The sequence below is a fragment of the Oncorhynchus masou genome, chromosome 12 (assembly GCF_036934945.1).
Source record: "Oncorhynchus masou masou isolate Uvic2021 chromosome 12, UVic_Omas_1.1, whole genome shotgun sequence".
NCBI lineage: Eukaryota > Metazoa > Chordata > Actinopteri > Salmoniformes > Salmonidae > Oncorhynchus > Oncorhynchus masou.
In genome coordinates, this window is record NC_088223.1 from 6390548 (window position 1) to 6408047 (window position 17500).

A 17500-nucleotide genomic window follows, 5' to 3' on the forward strand; every position below is an offset into this window, starting at 1 on the left:
AACACATGGAGAAACACATGGTGAAAGACATGGGGAAACACATGGAGAAACACATGGAGAAACACATGGAGAAACACATGGAGAAACAAATGGGGAAACACATGGAGAATCACATGGAGAAACACCTTGAGAAACACATGGGGAAACACATGGAGAAACACATGGAGAAACACATGGAGAAACACATGGAGAAACAAATGGGGAAACACATGGTGAAACAAATGGGGAAACACATGGTGAAACACATGGAGAAACACATGGAGAAACACATGGAGAAACAAATGGGGAAACACATGTAGAAACACATGGAGAAACACATGGAGAAACACATGGAAAAACACATGGAGAAACACATGGGGAAACACATGGAGAAACACATGGAGAAACACATGGAGAAACAAATGGGGAAACACATGTAGAAACACATGGAGAAACACATGGAGAAACAAATGGGGAAACACATGGAGAAACACATGGAGAAACACATGGAGAAACACATGGAGAAACAAATGGGGAAACACATGTAGAAACACATGGAGAAACACATGGGGAAACCCATGGGGAAACACATGGAGAAACACATGGAGAAACACATGGTGAAACACATGGTGAAACACATGGTGAAAGACATGGGGAAACACATGGAGAAACACATGGAGAAACACCTTGAGAAACACATGGGGAAACACATGGAGAAACACATGGAGAAACACATGGAGAAACAAATGGGGAAACACATGTAGAAACACATGGGGAAACACATGGGGAAACACATGGAGAAACAAATGGGGAAACACATGGAGAAACAAATGGAGAAACACATGGAGAAACACATGGAGAAACACATGTAGAAACACATGGGGAAACAAATGGGGAAACACATGGGGAAACACATGGGGAAACACATGGAGAAACACACGGAGAAACACATGGAGAAACAAATGGGGAAACACATGGAGAAACACATGGAGAAACACATGTAGAAACACATGGGGAAACACATGTAGAAACACATGGGGAAACACATGGGAAACACATGGAGAAACAAATGGAGAAACACAGGTGGAAACACATGGAGAAACACATGGGGAAACACATAGGGAAACACATGGAGAAACACATGGAGAAACAAATGGGGAAACACATGGGGAAACACATTGAGAAACACATGGAGAAACACATGGGGAAACAAATGGGGAAACACATGGGGAAACACATTGAGAAACACATGGAGAAACACATGGGGAAACACATGGAGAAACACATGGAGAAACAAATGGGGAAACACATGGAGAAACACATGGAGAAACACATGGAGAAACAAATGGAGAAACACATGGGGAAACACATGGGGAAACACATTGAGAAACACATGGAGAAACACATGGTGAAACACATGGTGAAACACATGGTGAAACACATGGGGAAACACATTGAGAAACACATGGAGAAACACCTTCAGAAACACATGGAGAAACACATAGAGAAACACCTGGAGAAACACATGGAGAAACACATGGAGAAACACCTTGAGAAACACATGGAGAAACCCATGGGGAAACACATGGAGAAACACATGGAGAAACACATGGAGAAACACATGGAGAAACACATGGAGAAACAAATGGGGAAACACATGGAGAAACACATGGAGAAACACCTTGAGAAACACATGGGGAAACACATGGAGAAACACATGGAGAAACACATGGTGAAAGACATGGGGAAACACATGGAGAAACACATGGAGAAACACCTTGAGAAACACATGGGGAAACCCATGGGGAAACACATGGAGAAACACATGGAGAAACACATGGAGAAACACCTTGAGAAACACATGGAGAAACACATGGGGAAACACATGGAGAAACAAATGGAGAAACACATGGAGAAACACATGGAGAAACACCTTGAGAAACACATGGGGAAACACATGGAGAAACACATGGAGAAACACATGGAGAAACACATGGAGAAACAAATGGGGAAACACATGGAGAAACACACGGAGAAACACATGGAGAAACACATGGGGAAACACATGGAGAAACACATGGAGAAACACATGGAGAAACACATGGGGAAACACATGGAGAAACACATGGAGAAACACATGGAGAAACAAATGGGGAAACACATGGGGAAACACATGGAGAAACACATGGAGAAACACACAGAGAAACACATGGAGAAACACATGGGGAAACACATGGAGAAACACATGGAGAAACACATGGAGAACCACATGGAGAAACACATGGAGAAACAAATGGGGAAACACATGGAGAAACACATGGAGAAACACATGGGGAAACACATGGAGAAACACATGGAGAAACACATGGAGAAACACATGGAGAAACACATGGAGAAACACATGGAGAAACAAATGGGGAAACACATGGGGAAACACATGGAGAAACACATGGAGAAACACATGGGGAAACACATGGAGAAACACATGGAGAAACACCTTGAGAAACACATGGGGAAACACATGGAGAAACAAATGGAGAAACACATGGAGAAACAAATGGGGAAACACATGGAGAAACACATGGAGAAACACATGGAGAAACACATGGGGAAACACATGGGGAAACACATGGAGAAACACATGGAGAAACACATGGGGAAACACATGGGGAAACACATGGAGAAACACATGGGGAAACACATGGAGAAACACATGGGGAAACACATGGAGAAACACATGGGGAAACACATGGAGAAACACATGGAGAAACACATGGAGAAACACATGGGGAAACACATGGGGAAACACATGGAGAAACACATGGAGAAACACATGGGGAAACACATGGAGAAACACATGGAGAAACACATGGAGAAACACATGGAGAAACACATGGAGAAACAAATGGGGAAACACATGGAGAAACACATGGAGAAACACATGGAGAAACACATGGAGAAACAATTGGGGAAACACATGTAGAAACACATGGAGAAACACATGGGGAAACCCATGGGGAAACACATGGAGAAACACATGGAGAAACACATGGTGAAACACATGGTGAAACACATGGTGAAAGACATGGGGAAACACATGGAGAAACACATGGAGAAACACCTTGAGAAACACATGGGGAAACACATGGAGAAACACATGGAGAAACACATGGAGAAACAAATGGGGAAACACATGTAGAAACACATGGGGAAACACATGGGGAAACACATGGAGAAACAAATGGGGAAACACATGGAGAAACAAATGGAGAAACACATGGAGAAACACATGGAGAAACACATGTAGAAACACATGGGGAAACAAATGGGGAAACACATGGGGAAACACATGGGGAAACACATGGAGAAACACACGGAGAAACACATGGAGAAACAAATGGGGAAACACATGGAGAAACACATGGAGAAACACATGTAGAAACACATGGGGAAACACATGTAGAAACACATGGGGAAACACATGGGGAAACACATGGAGAAACAAATGGAGAAACACAGGTGGAAACACATGGAGAAACACATGGGGAAACACATAGGGAAACACATGGAGAAACACATGGGGAAACACATGGGGAAACACATTGAGAAACACATGGAGAAACACATGGGGAAACAAATGGGGAAACACATGGGGAAACACATTGAGAAACACATGGAGAAACACATGGGGAAACACATGGAGAAACACATGGAGAAACACATGGGGAAACACATGGGGAAACACATTGAGAAACACATGGAGAAACACATGGTGAAACACATGGTGAAACACATGGTGAAACACATGGGGAAACACATTGAGAAACACATGGAGAAACACCTTCAGAAACACATGGAGAAACACATGGTGAAAGACATGGGGAAACACATGGAGAAACACATGGAGAAACACCTTGAGAAACACATGGGGAAACCCATGGGGAAACACATGGAGAAACACATGGAGAAACACATGGAGAAACACCTTGAGAAACACATGGAGAAACACATGGGGAAACACATGGAGAAACAAATGGAGAAACACATGGAGAAACACATGGAGAAACACCTTGAGAAACACATGGGGAAACTCATGGGGAAACACATGGAGAAACACATGGAGAAACACATGGAGAAACACATGGAGAAACAAATGGGGAAACACATGGAGAAACACACGGAGAAACACATGGAGAAACACATGGGGAAACACATGGAGAAACACATGGAGAAACACATGGAGAAACACATGGAGAAACACATGGAGAAACACATGGAGAAACACATGGAGAAACAAATGGGGAAACACATGGGGAAACACATGGAGAAACACATGGAGAAACACACGGAGAAACACATGGAGAAACACATGGGGAAACACATGGAGAAACACATGGAGAAACACATGGAGAAACACATGGAGAAACACATGGAGAAACAAATGGGGAAACACATGGAGAAACACATGGAGAAACACATGGGGAAACACATGGAGAAACACATGGAGAAACACATGGAGAAACACATGGAGAAACACATGGAGAAACACATGGAGAAACAAATGGGGAAACACATGGGGAAACACATGGAGAAACACATGGAGAAACACATGGGGAAACACATGGAGAAACACATGGAGAAACACCTTGAGAAACACATGGGGAAACACATGGAGAAACAAATGGAGAAACACATGGAGAAACAAATGGGGAAACACATGGAGAAACACATGGAGAAACACATGGGGAAACACATGGAGAAACACATGGAGAAACACATGGAGAAACACATGGAGAAACACATGGAGAAACACATGGAGAAACAAATGGGGAAACACATGGGGAAACACATGGAGAAACACATGGAGAAACACATGGGGAAACACATGGAGAAACACATGGAGAAACACCTTGAGAAACACATGGGGAAACACATGGAGAAACAAATGGAGAAACACATGGAGAAACAAATGGGGAAACACATGGAGAAACACATGGAGAAACACATGGAGAAACACATGGGGAAACACATGGGGAAACACATGGAGAAACACATGGAGAAACACATGGGGAAACACATGGGGAAACACATGGAGAAACACATGGGGAAACACATGGAGAAACACATGGGGAAACACATGGAGAAACACATGGGGAAACACATGGAGAAACACATGGAGAAACACATGGAGAAACACATGGGGAAACACATGGGGAAACACATGGAGAAACACATGGAGAAACACATGGGGAAACACATGGAGAAACACATGGAGAAACACATGGAGAAACACATGGAGAAACACATGGAGAAACAAATGGGGAAACACATGGAGAAACAAATGGGGAAACACATGGGGAAACACATGGAGAAACACATGGAGAAACACATGGAGAAACACATGGGGAAACACATGTAGAAACACATGGAGAAACACCTGGAGAAACAAATGGGGAAACACATGGAGAAACAAATGGGGAAACACATGGGGAAACACATGGAGAAACACATGGAGAAACACATGGAGAAACACATGGAGAAACACATGGAGAAACAAATGGGGAAACACATGGGGAAACACATGGAGAAACACCTGGAGAAACAAATGGGGAAACACATGGAGAAACAAATGGGGAAACACATGGGGAAACACATGGAGAAACACATGGAGAAACACATGGGGAAACACATGGGGAAACACATGGAGAAACACATGGAGAAACACATGGAGAAACACATGGAGAAACACTTGGAGAAACACATGGAGAAACACCTTGAGAAACACATGGTGAAACACAGGGAGAAACACCTTGAGAAACACATGGTGAAACACAGGGAGAAACACCTTCAGAAACACATGGTGAAACACATGGTGAAACACATGGGGAAACACATGGAGAAACACCTGGAGAAACACATGGTGAAACACATGGAGAAACACCTTGAGAAACACATGGTGAAACACAGGGAGAAACACCTTGAGAAACACATGGTGAAACACAGGGAGAAACACCTTGAGAAACACATGGTGAAACACAGGGAGAAACACATGGTGAAACACAGGGAGAAACACATGGAGAAACACATGGAGAAACACAGTGAGAAACACCTTGAGAAACACATGAGAAAACACAGGGAGATTCTATAACTCAGAACCCCTATATTCTATAACCCAGACCTCCTATATTCTATAACCCAGGCCTCCTATATTCTATAACCCTCCTATATTCTATAACCCAGACCTCCTATATTCTATATCCCAGACCTCCTATATTCTATAACCCTCCTATATTCTATAACCAGACCTCCTATATTCTATAACCCTCCTATATTCTATAACCCAGACCTCCTATATTCTATAACCCAGACCTCCTATATTCTATAACCCAGGCCTCCTATATTCTATAACCCTCCTATATTCTATAACCCAGGCCTCCTATATTCTATAACCCAGGCCTCCTATATTCTATAACCCTCCTATATTCTATAACCCAGGCCTCCTATATTCTATAACCCAGGCCTCCTATATTCTATGACCCTCCTATATTCTATAACCCTCCTATATTCTATAACCCAGACCTCCTACATTCTATAACCCAGGCCTACTATATTCTATAACCCAGACCTCCTATATTCTATAACCCTCCTATATTCTATAACCCAGACCTCCTATATTCTATAACCCAGACCCCCTATATTCTATAACCCTCCTATATTCTATAACCCTCCTATATTCTATAACCCAGACCCCCTATATTCTATAACCCAGACCTCCTATATTCTATAACCCAGACCTCCTATATTCTATAACCCAGGCCTCCTATATTCTATATCCCAGGCCTCCTATATTCTATAACCCAGGCCTCCTATATTCTATAACCCTCCTATATTCTATATCCCAGGCCTCCTATATTCTATAACCCAGGCCTCCTATATTCTATAACCCAGGCCTCCTATATTCTATAACCCTCCTATATTCTATATCCCAGGCCTCCTATATTCTATATCCCAGGCCTCCTATATTCTATAACCCAGGCCTCCTATATTCTATAACCCAGGCCTCCTATATTCTATAACCCAGGCCTCCTATATTCTATAACCCTCCTATATTCTATAACCCAGACCTCCTATAATCTATAACCCTCCTATATTCTATAACCCTCCTATATTCTATAACCCTCCTATATTCTATAACCCAGACCTCCTATATTCTGTAACCCAGACCTCATATATTCTATAACCCAGACCTCATATATTCTATAACCCAGGCCTCCTATATTCTATAACCCAGACATCCTATATTCTATAACCCTCCTATATTCTATAACCCAGGCCTCCTATATTCTATAACCCTCCTATATTCTGTAACCCAGGCCTCCTATATTCTATAACCCTCCTATATTCTATAACCCTACTATATTCTATAACCCAGGCCTCCTATATTCTATAACCCAGACCTCCTATATTCTATAACCCAGACCTCCTATATTCTATAACCCAGGCCTCCTATATTCTATAACCCAGGCCTCCTATATTCTATAACCCAGACCTCCTATATTCTATAACCCAGGCCTCCTATATTCTATAACCCAGACATCCTATATTCTATAACCCAGGCCTCCTATATTCTATAACCCTCCTATATTCTATATCCCAGGCCTCCTATATTCTATATCCCAGGCCTCCTATATCCTATAACCCAGGCCTCCTATATTCTATAACCCTCCTATATTCTATATCCCAGGCCTCCTATATTCTATATCCCAGGCCTCCTATATTCTATAACCCAGGCCTCCTATATTCTATAACCCAGGCCTCCTATATTCTATAACCCAGGCCTCCTATATTCTATAACCCTCCTATATTCTATAACCCAGACCTCCTATATTCTATAACCCTCCTATATTCTATAACCCTCCTATATTCTATAACCCAGACCTCCTATATTCTGTAACCCAGACCTCATATATTCTATAACCCAGACCTCATATATTCTATAACCCAGGCCTCCTATATTCTATAACCCAGACATCCTATATTCTATAACCCTCCTATATTCTATAACCCAGGCCTCCTATATTCTATAACCCTCCTATATTCTGTAACCCAGGCCTCCTATATTCTATAACCCTCCTATATTCTATAACCCTACTATATTCTATAACCCAGGCCTCCTATATTCTATAACCCAGACCTCCTATATTCTATAACCCAGGCCTCCTATATTCTATAACCCAGGCCTCCTATATTCTATAACCCAGACCTCCTATATTCTATAACCCAGGCCTCCTATATTCTATAACCCAGACATCCTATATTCTATAACCCAGGCCTCCTATATTCTATAACCCAGACCTCCTATATTCTATAACCCAGGCCTCCTATATTCTATAACCCAGGCCTCCTATATTCTATAACCCAGGCCTCCTATATTCTATAACCCAGGCCTCCTATATTCTATAACCCAGACCTCCTATATTCTATAACCCAGGCCTCCTATATTCTATAACCCAGGCCTCCTATATTCTATAACCCAGGCCTCCTATATTCTATAACCCAGGCCTCCTATATTCTATAACCCTCCTATATTCTATAACCCAGACCTCCTATATTCTATAACCCAGGCCTCCTATATTCTATAACCCAGGCCTCCTATATTCTATAACCCAGGCCTCCTATATTCTATAACCCAGGCCTCCTATATTCTATAACCCAGACCTCCTATATTCTATAACCCAGGCCTCCTATATTCTATAACCCAGGCCTCCTATATTCTATAACCCAGGCCTCCTATATTCTATAACCCAGGCCTCCTATATTCTATAACCCAGACCTCATATATTCTATAACCCTCCTATATTCTATAACCCAGACCCCCTATATTCTATAACCCAGGCCTCCTATATTCTATAACCCTCCTATATTCTAAAACCCAGACATCCTATATTCTATAACCCAGGCCTCCTATATTCTATAACCCAGGCCTCCTATATTCTATAACCCAGGCCTCCTATATTCTGTAACCCTCCTATATTCTATAACCCAGGCCTCCTATATTCTATAACCCTCCTATATTCTATAACCCAGGCCTCCTATATTCTATAACCCAGACCTCCTATATTCTATATCCCTCCTATATTCTATAACCCAGGCCTCCTATATTCTATAACCCTCCTATATTCTATATCCCTCCTATATTCTATAACCCAGACCTCCTATATTCTGTAACCCTCCTATATTCTATATCCCTCCTATATTCTATAACCCAGACCTCCTATATTCTATAACCCAGACCTCCTATATTCTATAACCCTCCTATATTCTATAACCCAGGCCTCCTATATTCTATAACCCTCCTATATTCTATAACCCAGACCTCCTATATTCTATAACCCTCCTATATTCTATAACCCAGACATCCTATATTCTATAACCCAGGCCTCCTATATTCTATAACCCAGACCTCCTATATTCTATAACCCAGGCCTCCTATATTCTATAACCCAGACATCCTATATTCTATAACCCAGGCCTCCTATATTCTATAAACCAGGCCTCCTATATTCTATAAACCAGGCCTCCTATATTCTATAACCCTCCTATATTCTATAACCCTCCTATATTCTATAACCCTCCTATATTCTATAAACCAGGCCTCCTATATTCTATAACCCTCCTATATTCTATAACCCTCCTATATTCTATAAACCAGGCCTCCTATATTCTATAACCCTCCTATATTCTATAACCCTCCTATATTCTATAAACCAGGCCTCCTATATTCTATAACCCTCCTATATTCTATAACCCTCCTATATTCTATAAACCAGGCCTCCTATATTCTATAACCCTCCTATATTCTATAACCCAGGCCTCCTATATTCTATAACCCAGACATCCTATATTCTATAACCCTCCTATATTCTATAACCCAGACCTCCTATATTCTGTAACCCTCTTATATTCTGTAACCCAGGCCTCCTATATTCCATAACCCAGGCCTCCTATATTCTATAACCCTCCTATATTCTATAACCCAGACCTCCTATATTCTGTAACCCTCCTATATTCCATAACCCAGACCTCCTATATTCTATAACCCAGACCTCCTATATTCTGTAACCCTCTTATATTCTATAACCCAGGCCTCCTATATTCCATAACCCAGGCCTCCTATATTCTATAACCCTCCTATATTCTATAACCCAGGCCTCCTATATTCTATAACCCAGACCTCCTATATTCTGTAACCCTCTTATATTCTATAACCCAGGCCTCCTATATTCCATAACCCAGGCCTCCTATATTCTATAACCCTCCTATATTCTATAACCCAGACCCCCTATATTCTGTAACCCAGGCCTCCTATATTCTATAACCCTCTTATATTCTATAACCCAGGCCTCCTATATTCTATAACCCAGGCCTCCTATATTCCATAACCCAGGCCTCCTATATTCTATAACCCTCCTATATTCTATAACCCAGGCCTCCTATATTCTATAACCCTCCTATATTCTATAACCCAGACCTCCTATATTCTATAACCCAGACCTCCTATATTCTATAACCCAGGCCTCCTATATTCTATAACCCAGACCTCATATATTCTATAACCCAGACCTCATATATTCTATAACCCAGACCTCATATATTCTATAACCCAGACCTCCTATATTCTATAACCCAGACCTCCTATATTCTATAACCCAGACCTCATATATTCTATAACCCAGGCCTCCTATATTCTATAACCCTCCTATATTCTATAACCCAGACCTCCTATATTCTATAACCCAGACCTCATATATTCTATAACCCAGGCCTCCTATATTCTATAACCCTCCTATATTCTATAACCCAGACCTCCTATATTCTATAGCCCAGACCTCCTATATTCTATAACCCAGACCTCATATATTCTATAACCCAGGCCTCCTATATTCTATAACCCTCCTATATTCTATAACCCAGGCCTCCTATATTCTATAACCCAGACCTCCTATATTCTATAACCCAGACCTCATATATTCTATAACCCAGGCCTCCTATATTCTATAACCCTCCTATATTCTATAACCCAGGCCTCCTATATTCTATAACCCAGACCTCCTATATTCTATAACCCAGACCTCATATATTCTATAACCCAGGCCTCCTATATTCTATAACCCTCCTATATTCTATAACCCAGGCCTCCTATATTCTATAACCCAGACCTCCTATATTCTATAACCCAGACCTCCTATATTCTATAACCCAGACCTCCTATATTCTATAACCCAGACCTCCTATATTCTATAACCCAGGCCTCCTATATTCTATAACCCTCCTATATTCTATAACCCAGGCCTCCTATATTCTATAACCCTCCTATATTCTATAACCCAGACCTCCTATATTCTATAACCCAGACCTCATATATTCTATAACCCAGGCCTCCTATATTCTATAACCCAGACCTCCTATATTCTATAACCCAGGCCTCCTATATTCTATAACCCTCCTATATTCTATAACCCAGGCCTCCTATATTCTATAACCCAGACCTCATATATTCTATAACCCAGGCCTCCTATATTCTATAACCCAGACCTCCTATATTCTATAACCCTCCTATATTCTATAACCCAGGCCTCCTATATTCTATAACCCAGACCTCCTATATTCTATAACCCAGACCTCCTATATTCTATAACACAGACCTCATATATTCTATAACCCAGGCCTCCTATATTCTATAACCCTCCTATATTCTATAACCCAGGCCTCCTATATTCTATAACCCAGACCTCCTATATTCTATAACCCAGACCTCCTATATTCTATAACCCAGACCTCCTATATTCTCTAACCCAGACCTCCTATATTCTATAACCCAGGCCTCCTATATTCTATAACCCTCCTATATTCTATAACCCAGGCCTCCTATATTCTATAACCCTCCTATATTCTATAACCCAGACCTCCTATATTCTATAACCCAGACCTCATATAATCTATAACCCAGGCCTCCTATATTCTATAACCCAGACCTCCTATATTCTATAACCCAGACCTCCTATATTCTATAACCCAGACCTCCTATATTCTATAACCCAGGCCTCCTGTATTCTATAAACCAGACCTCATATATTCTATAACCCAGGCCTCCTATATTCTATAACCCAGACCTCCTATATTCTATAACCCAGACCTCCTATATTCTATAACCCAGTCCTCCTATATTCTATAACCCAGACCTCATATATTCTATAACCCAGGCCTCCTATATTCTATAACCCAGACCTCCTATATTCTATAACCCAGACCTCCTATATTCTATAACCCTCCTATATTCTATAACCCAGACCTCCTATATTCTATAACCCCGGCCTCCTATATTCTATAACCCAGACCTCATATATTCTATAACCCAGACCTCATATATTCTATAACCCAGACCTCCTATATTCTATAACCCAGACCTCCTATATTCTATAACCCTCCTATATTCTATAACCCAGACCTCCTATATTCTATAACCCAGACCTCCTATATTCTATAAATCAGATCCCCAGTTTCTCATGGTTAGGTCATGTGGTCAGGAACATCCTCTTACATTGATAAACTATAAATCATGCCTGTTGCAGCCAATGTAAAACACATTGTCTCAAATGCTGTGCTAAGTAAATGCGCAAGTCATTGTGAAGCAATGAATTAGAACTTGACAATTACTGTCAGATACCAGTATGTCTGCAGTTCTCTTAGATACCAGTATGTCTGTAGTACTCTGAGATACCAGTATGTCTGCAGTCCTCTTACTCTTAGATACCAGTATGTCTGTAGTACTCTTAGATACCAGTATGTCTGCAGTTCTCTTAGATACCAGTATGTCTGTAGTACTCTTAGATACCAGTATGTCTGCAGTCCTCTTAGATACCAGTATGTCTGTAGTACTCTGAGATACCAGTATGTCTGCAGTCCTCTTACTCTTAGATACCAGTATGTCTGTAGTACTCTTAGATACCAGTATGTCTGCAGTCCTCTTACTCTTAGATACCAGTATGTCTGTAGTACTCTGAGATACCAGTATGTCTGCAGTCCTCTTACTCTTAGATACCAGTATGTCTGTAGTACTCTTAGATACCAGTATGTCTGCAGTTCTCTTAGATACCAGTATGTCTGTAGTACTCTGAGATACCAGTATGTCTGCAGTCCTCTTACTCTTAGATACCAGTATGTCTGTAGTACTCTTAGATACCAGTATGTCTGCAGTTCTCTTAGATACCAGTATGTCTGTAGTACTCTGAGATACCAGTATGTCTGCAGTCCTCTTACTCTTAGATACCAGTATGTCTGCAGTACTCTGAGATACCAGTATGTCTGCAGTCCTCTTAGATACCAGTATGTCTGTAGTACTCTGAGATACCAGTATGTCTGCAGTACTCTGAGATACCAGTATGTCTGCAGTACTCTTAGATACCAGTATGTCTGCAGTCCTCTTAGATACCAGTATGTCTGCAGTCCTCTTAGATACCAGTATGTCTACAGTCCTCTTAGATACCAGTATGTCTGTAGTACTCTTAGATACCAGTATGTCTGCAGTCCTCTTAGATACCAGTATGTCTGCAGTACTCTGAGATACCAGTATGTCTGTAGTACTCTGAGATACCAGTATGTCTGCAGTCCTCTTAGATACCAGTATGTCTGCAGTACTCTTAGATACCAGTATGTCTGCAGTCCTCTTAGATACCAGTATGTCTGTAGTACTCTGAGATACCAGTATGTCTGCAGTCCTCTTAGATACCAGTATGTCTGTAGTACTCTTAGATACCAGTATGTCTGCAGTACTCTGAGATACCAGTATGTCTGCAGTACTCTTAGATACCAGTATGTCTGCAGTCCTCTTAGATACCAGTATGTCTGTAGTACTCTGAGATACCAGTATGTCTGCAGTCCTCTTACTCTTAGATACCAGTATGTCTGTAGTACTCTGAGATACCAGTATGTCTGCAGTACTCTGAGATACCAGTATGTCTGCAGTCCTCTTACTCTTAGATACCAGTATGTCTGTAGTACTCTGAGATACCAGTATGTCTGCAGTCCTCTTACTCTTAGATACCAGTATGTCTGTAGTACTCTGAGATACCAGTATGTCTGCAGTACTCTTAGATACCAGTATGTCTGCAGTACTCTTAGATACCAGTATGTCTGCAGTCCTCTTAGATACCAGTATGTCTGTAGTACTCTGAGATACCAGTATGTCTGCAGTCCTCTTAGATACCAGTATGTCTGCAGTACTCTGAGATACCAGTATGTCTGCAGTCCTCTTAGATACCAGTATGTCTGCAGTACTCTGAGATACCAGTATGTCTGTAGTACTCTTAGATACCAGTATGTCTGCAGTCCTCTTAGATACCAGTATGTCTGCAGTACTCTTAGATACCAGTATGTCTGCAGTACTCTGAGATACCAGTATGTCTGCAGTCCTCTTAGATACCAGTATGTCTGCAGTACTCTGAGATACCAGTATGTCTGTAGTACTCTTAGATACCAGTATGTCTGCAGTACTCTGAGATACCAGTATGTCTGCAGTACTCTTAGATACCAGTATGTCTGCAGTACTCTTAGATACCAGTATGTCTGCAGTACTCTTAGATACCAGTATGTCTGCAGTCCTCTTAGATACCAGTATGTCTGTAGTACTCTTAGATACCAGTATGTCTGCAGTACTCTGAGATACCAGTATGTCTGCAGTACTCTTAGATACCAGTATGTCTGCAGTACTCTTAGATACCAGTATGTCTGCAGTCCTCTTAGATACCAGTATGTCTGTAGTACTCTTAGATACCAGTATGTCTGCAGTACTCTGAGATACCAGTATGTCTGCAGTACTCTTAGATACCAGTATGTCTGCAGTACTCTGAGATACCAGTATGTCTGCAGTCCTCTTAGATACCAGTATGTCTGCAGTACTCTGAGATACCAGTATGTCTGTAGTACTCTTAGATACCAGTATGTCTGCAGTCCTCTTAGATACCAGTATGTCTGCAGTACTCTGAGATACCAGTATGTCTGTAGTACTCTTAGATACCAGTATGTCTGCAGTCCTCTTAGATACCAGTATGTCTGCAGTACTCTGAGATACCAGTATGTCTGTAGTACTCTGAGATACCAGTATGTCTGCAGTCCTCTTAGATACCAGTATGTCTGCAGTACTCTGAGATACCAGTATGTCTGCAGTACTCTGAGATACCAGTATGTCTGCAGTACTCTGAGATACCAGTACATGTGTGTACAGGTGATATCATAAAAACATATTGACTCATTGTTTGTGTTATGTTCCCTATGCAGAGCCCAGGGCCAGTGGTGGTCTGTCCCAGGACCATCCCCAGGGAGGATCAGGAGGAGGGGTGGAGGCTGTGAGGCCCTCTCTAGGGGGCTTGTTCTCTGGCGGGTTCCCCATCCTCAGACCCGCTGGGCAGAGAGGGAAGAACGTGGGTGGGTCAGGATGATGAAAATACTATCTGTCTATCTGGTGTCCGTTGCTATTCAATTTTCAATTTCAATCTAAGGGCTTCATTGGAATGGGAATGTGTGTTTACATCGCCAAAGCAAGTGAAAAAGATAATAAACACAAGTGAAATAAACAATAAAAATTAACAGTGAACATTACACTCACAGAAGATCCCAAAGAATGAAGACATTTCTAATGTCATATTATGTGCTTTCTCTCTCTCTCTCTCTCTCTCTCTGTCTCTCTCTTTTTCTCTCTCTCTTCCCCTCTCTCTCTCTCTTTGTCTTTCTCTCTGTCTCTCTCTCTTCCCATCTCTCTCTCTCTCTGTCTTTCTCTCTTCCCCTCTCTCTCTTTTTCTCTTTCTCTCTGTCTCTTTCTCTGTCTCTCCCTCTCTCCTCTCTCTCTCTTCTATCTCTCTCTCTCTCTCTCCACATCTGTCATGAACAAACCAGGTTGTGTGTTGTAGTGTCTGTTTCTAATAGACATTGTGTATGTGTGTCAGTTTCACGCTCAAGCTCATCAACGGGACTGAAGCCTCAGTGGAACCCTCCACCAACATCGTCAGACAGTGGCCACACCCTCGAGCCCTACCATAGGCCAACAGAGAGAGGAAGCCCTGCCCACTCAGCCTCCGCACCTCCCTCCCCCTCTCACAGCAAACCTCCCCTCTCCATTACTGCCCCCGCCACCACTCCTCCTCCCCCTCATCCCTCATTCCATGAGCGTCCCAGCAGCAGGCCTCCCCCCATCCCCACCGGTCCCCCCCCTCCTCCCCCTACCCAAGTCACCAAGCCTACCTGGCTCCCCATCCAGCACCCTCACCCCTTACCCCAGCCCTCTACCCCTCCTCCCTCCACACCCCCCTCCTCCCTCCCTAACCGGAACTCTGGTTTCTTCTACCCGTCTCCTCCCTCCCCCATCCTCTCCTCCTCCTCCCTCCCCCCTCCTCCCTCCCCCGTCATATCATCCTTCCCCCTCCTCCCTCTCCTGTCCTCTCCACTTCCTCTGAATTGAGGTTCTCTATCTCTGGTCCCCACGGCCCCCCTCCTCCTCCTCCTCCACCCCTCCCCGCCTCATTCACCCCCAGCTGCCCCTCCTCTCTGCCCCCTCCACCACCCAAGATGCCCCCTGTGCCGTCCCCTGCCATGCGGCCCCCGGTGCCCCCCTCCTACCCTTGCACTGCACCTAGTCGACGACCACCAGCTGTGCCCAGGAGTGCAGGTATTTTTTTGTGATATTTGAAGGGGAAAATGCTTGATTTTTGCAGCGGCAATTCTGTAATACTGTATGTGATATGCAATGATTCTTGTGAAAATGCGCTGATGAGGGATAAAGTTTGTGGACGTGTGACTTGATTGAGTCATATATTTGCGTTAACTGTGTGGTGATTTTGGTTGAACTTGCTAGCCCTCGTTTGTGTACTGCATGGGTCAGTTTTATACAATAATATTGCAATGATTTGACTGTTTTATACATTTGCAAAGCTCTCACATTATATGGAGGTAATTATTGATCAAAATCAAATACAATCGCAAAGTCCCAGAGAGATCGATTACTGTTTCCTGCATCTGATTGTTAATGACTCGTGGTGGTTTAATTCTATCTGTCCCTCATACCATCACGGTCACCTAATCATCCCCAGCTTCCAATTGGCTCATTCATTCCCCCCTTCCTCTCCCTTGTAAACTAATCCCCGGGTCGCTGCTGTAAATGAGAACGCGTTCTCAGTCAATGTACCTGGTAAAAACAGAATAACGATACACTGTTCAATAGATTCTGTCCGAACTGGGCTTAGTTCCGATGACACCACATTCATCTAGCTAACACAGACAGACACTTACAACACTGAGAGAAAACTCTCTTTGTGAGGGTTCTCCACATGGTCTGTTGTCTTTCCCAACAGGTGTGGGGAGGTCGTTGGCTTCTCCTCCCGTCCCACCGGCCCGCTCCCCGTCCACCGAGCTGACCAACCGGATCCCTCCCCCTCATCCTCCTCCCCTTCCCCCGTCCTTAATGAGGAAT

General features: G+C 42.6%; 1 protein-coding gene across 1 annotated transcript in view; it reads left to right on the forward strand.

Moving 5' to 3' along the window:
- Positions 1-17500, forward strand: part of LOC135549490 (WAS/WASL-interacting protein family member 3-like) — a 39299-nt gene that overhangs the window by 15347 nt on the left and 6452 nt on the right. Inside the window, 4 exon segments of the mRNA XM_064979491.1 lie at positions 15316-15462; positions 15981-16405; positions 16408-16699; positions 17382-17500. The exon segment at positions 17382-17500 is cut by the window's right edge and continues 28 nt beyond it. Of these exon segments, the coding sequence (XP_064835563.1) occupies positions 15316-15462; positions 15981-16405; positions 16408-16699; positions 17382-17500 (983 nt within the window).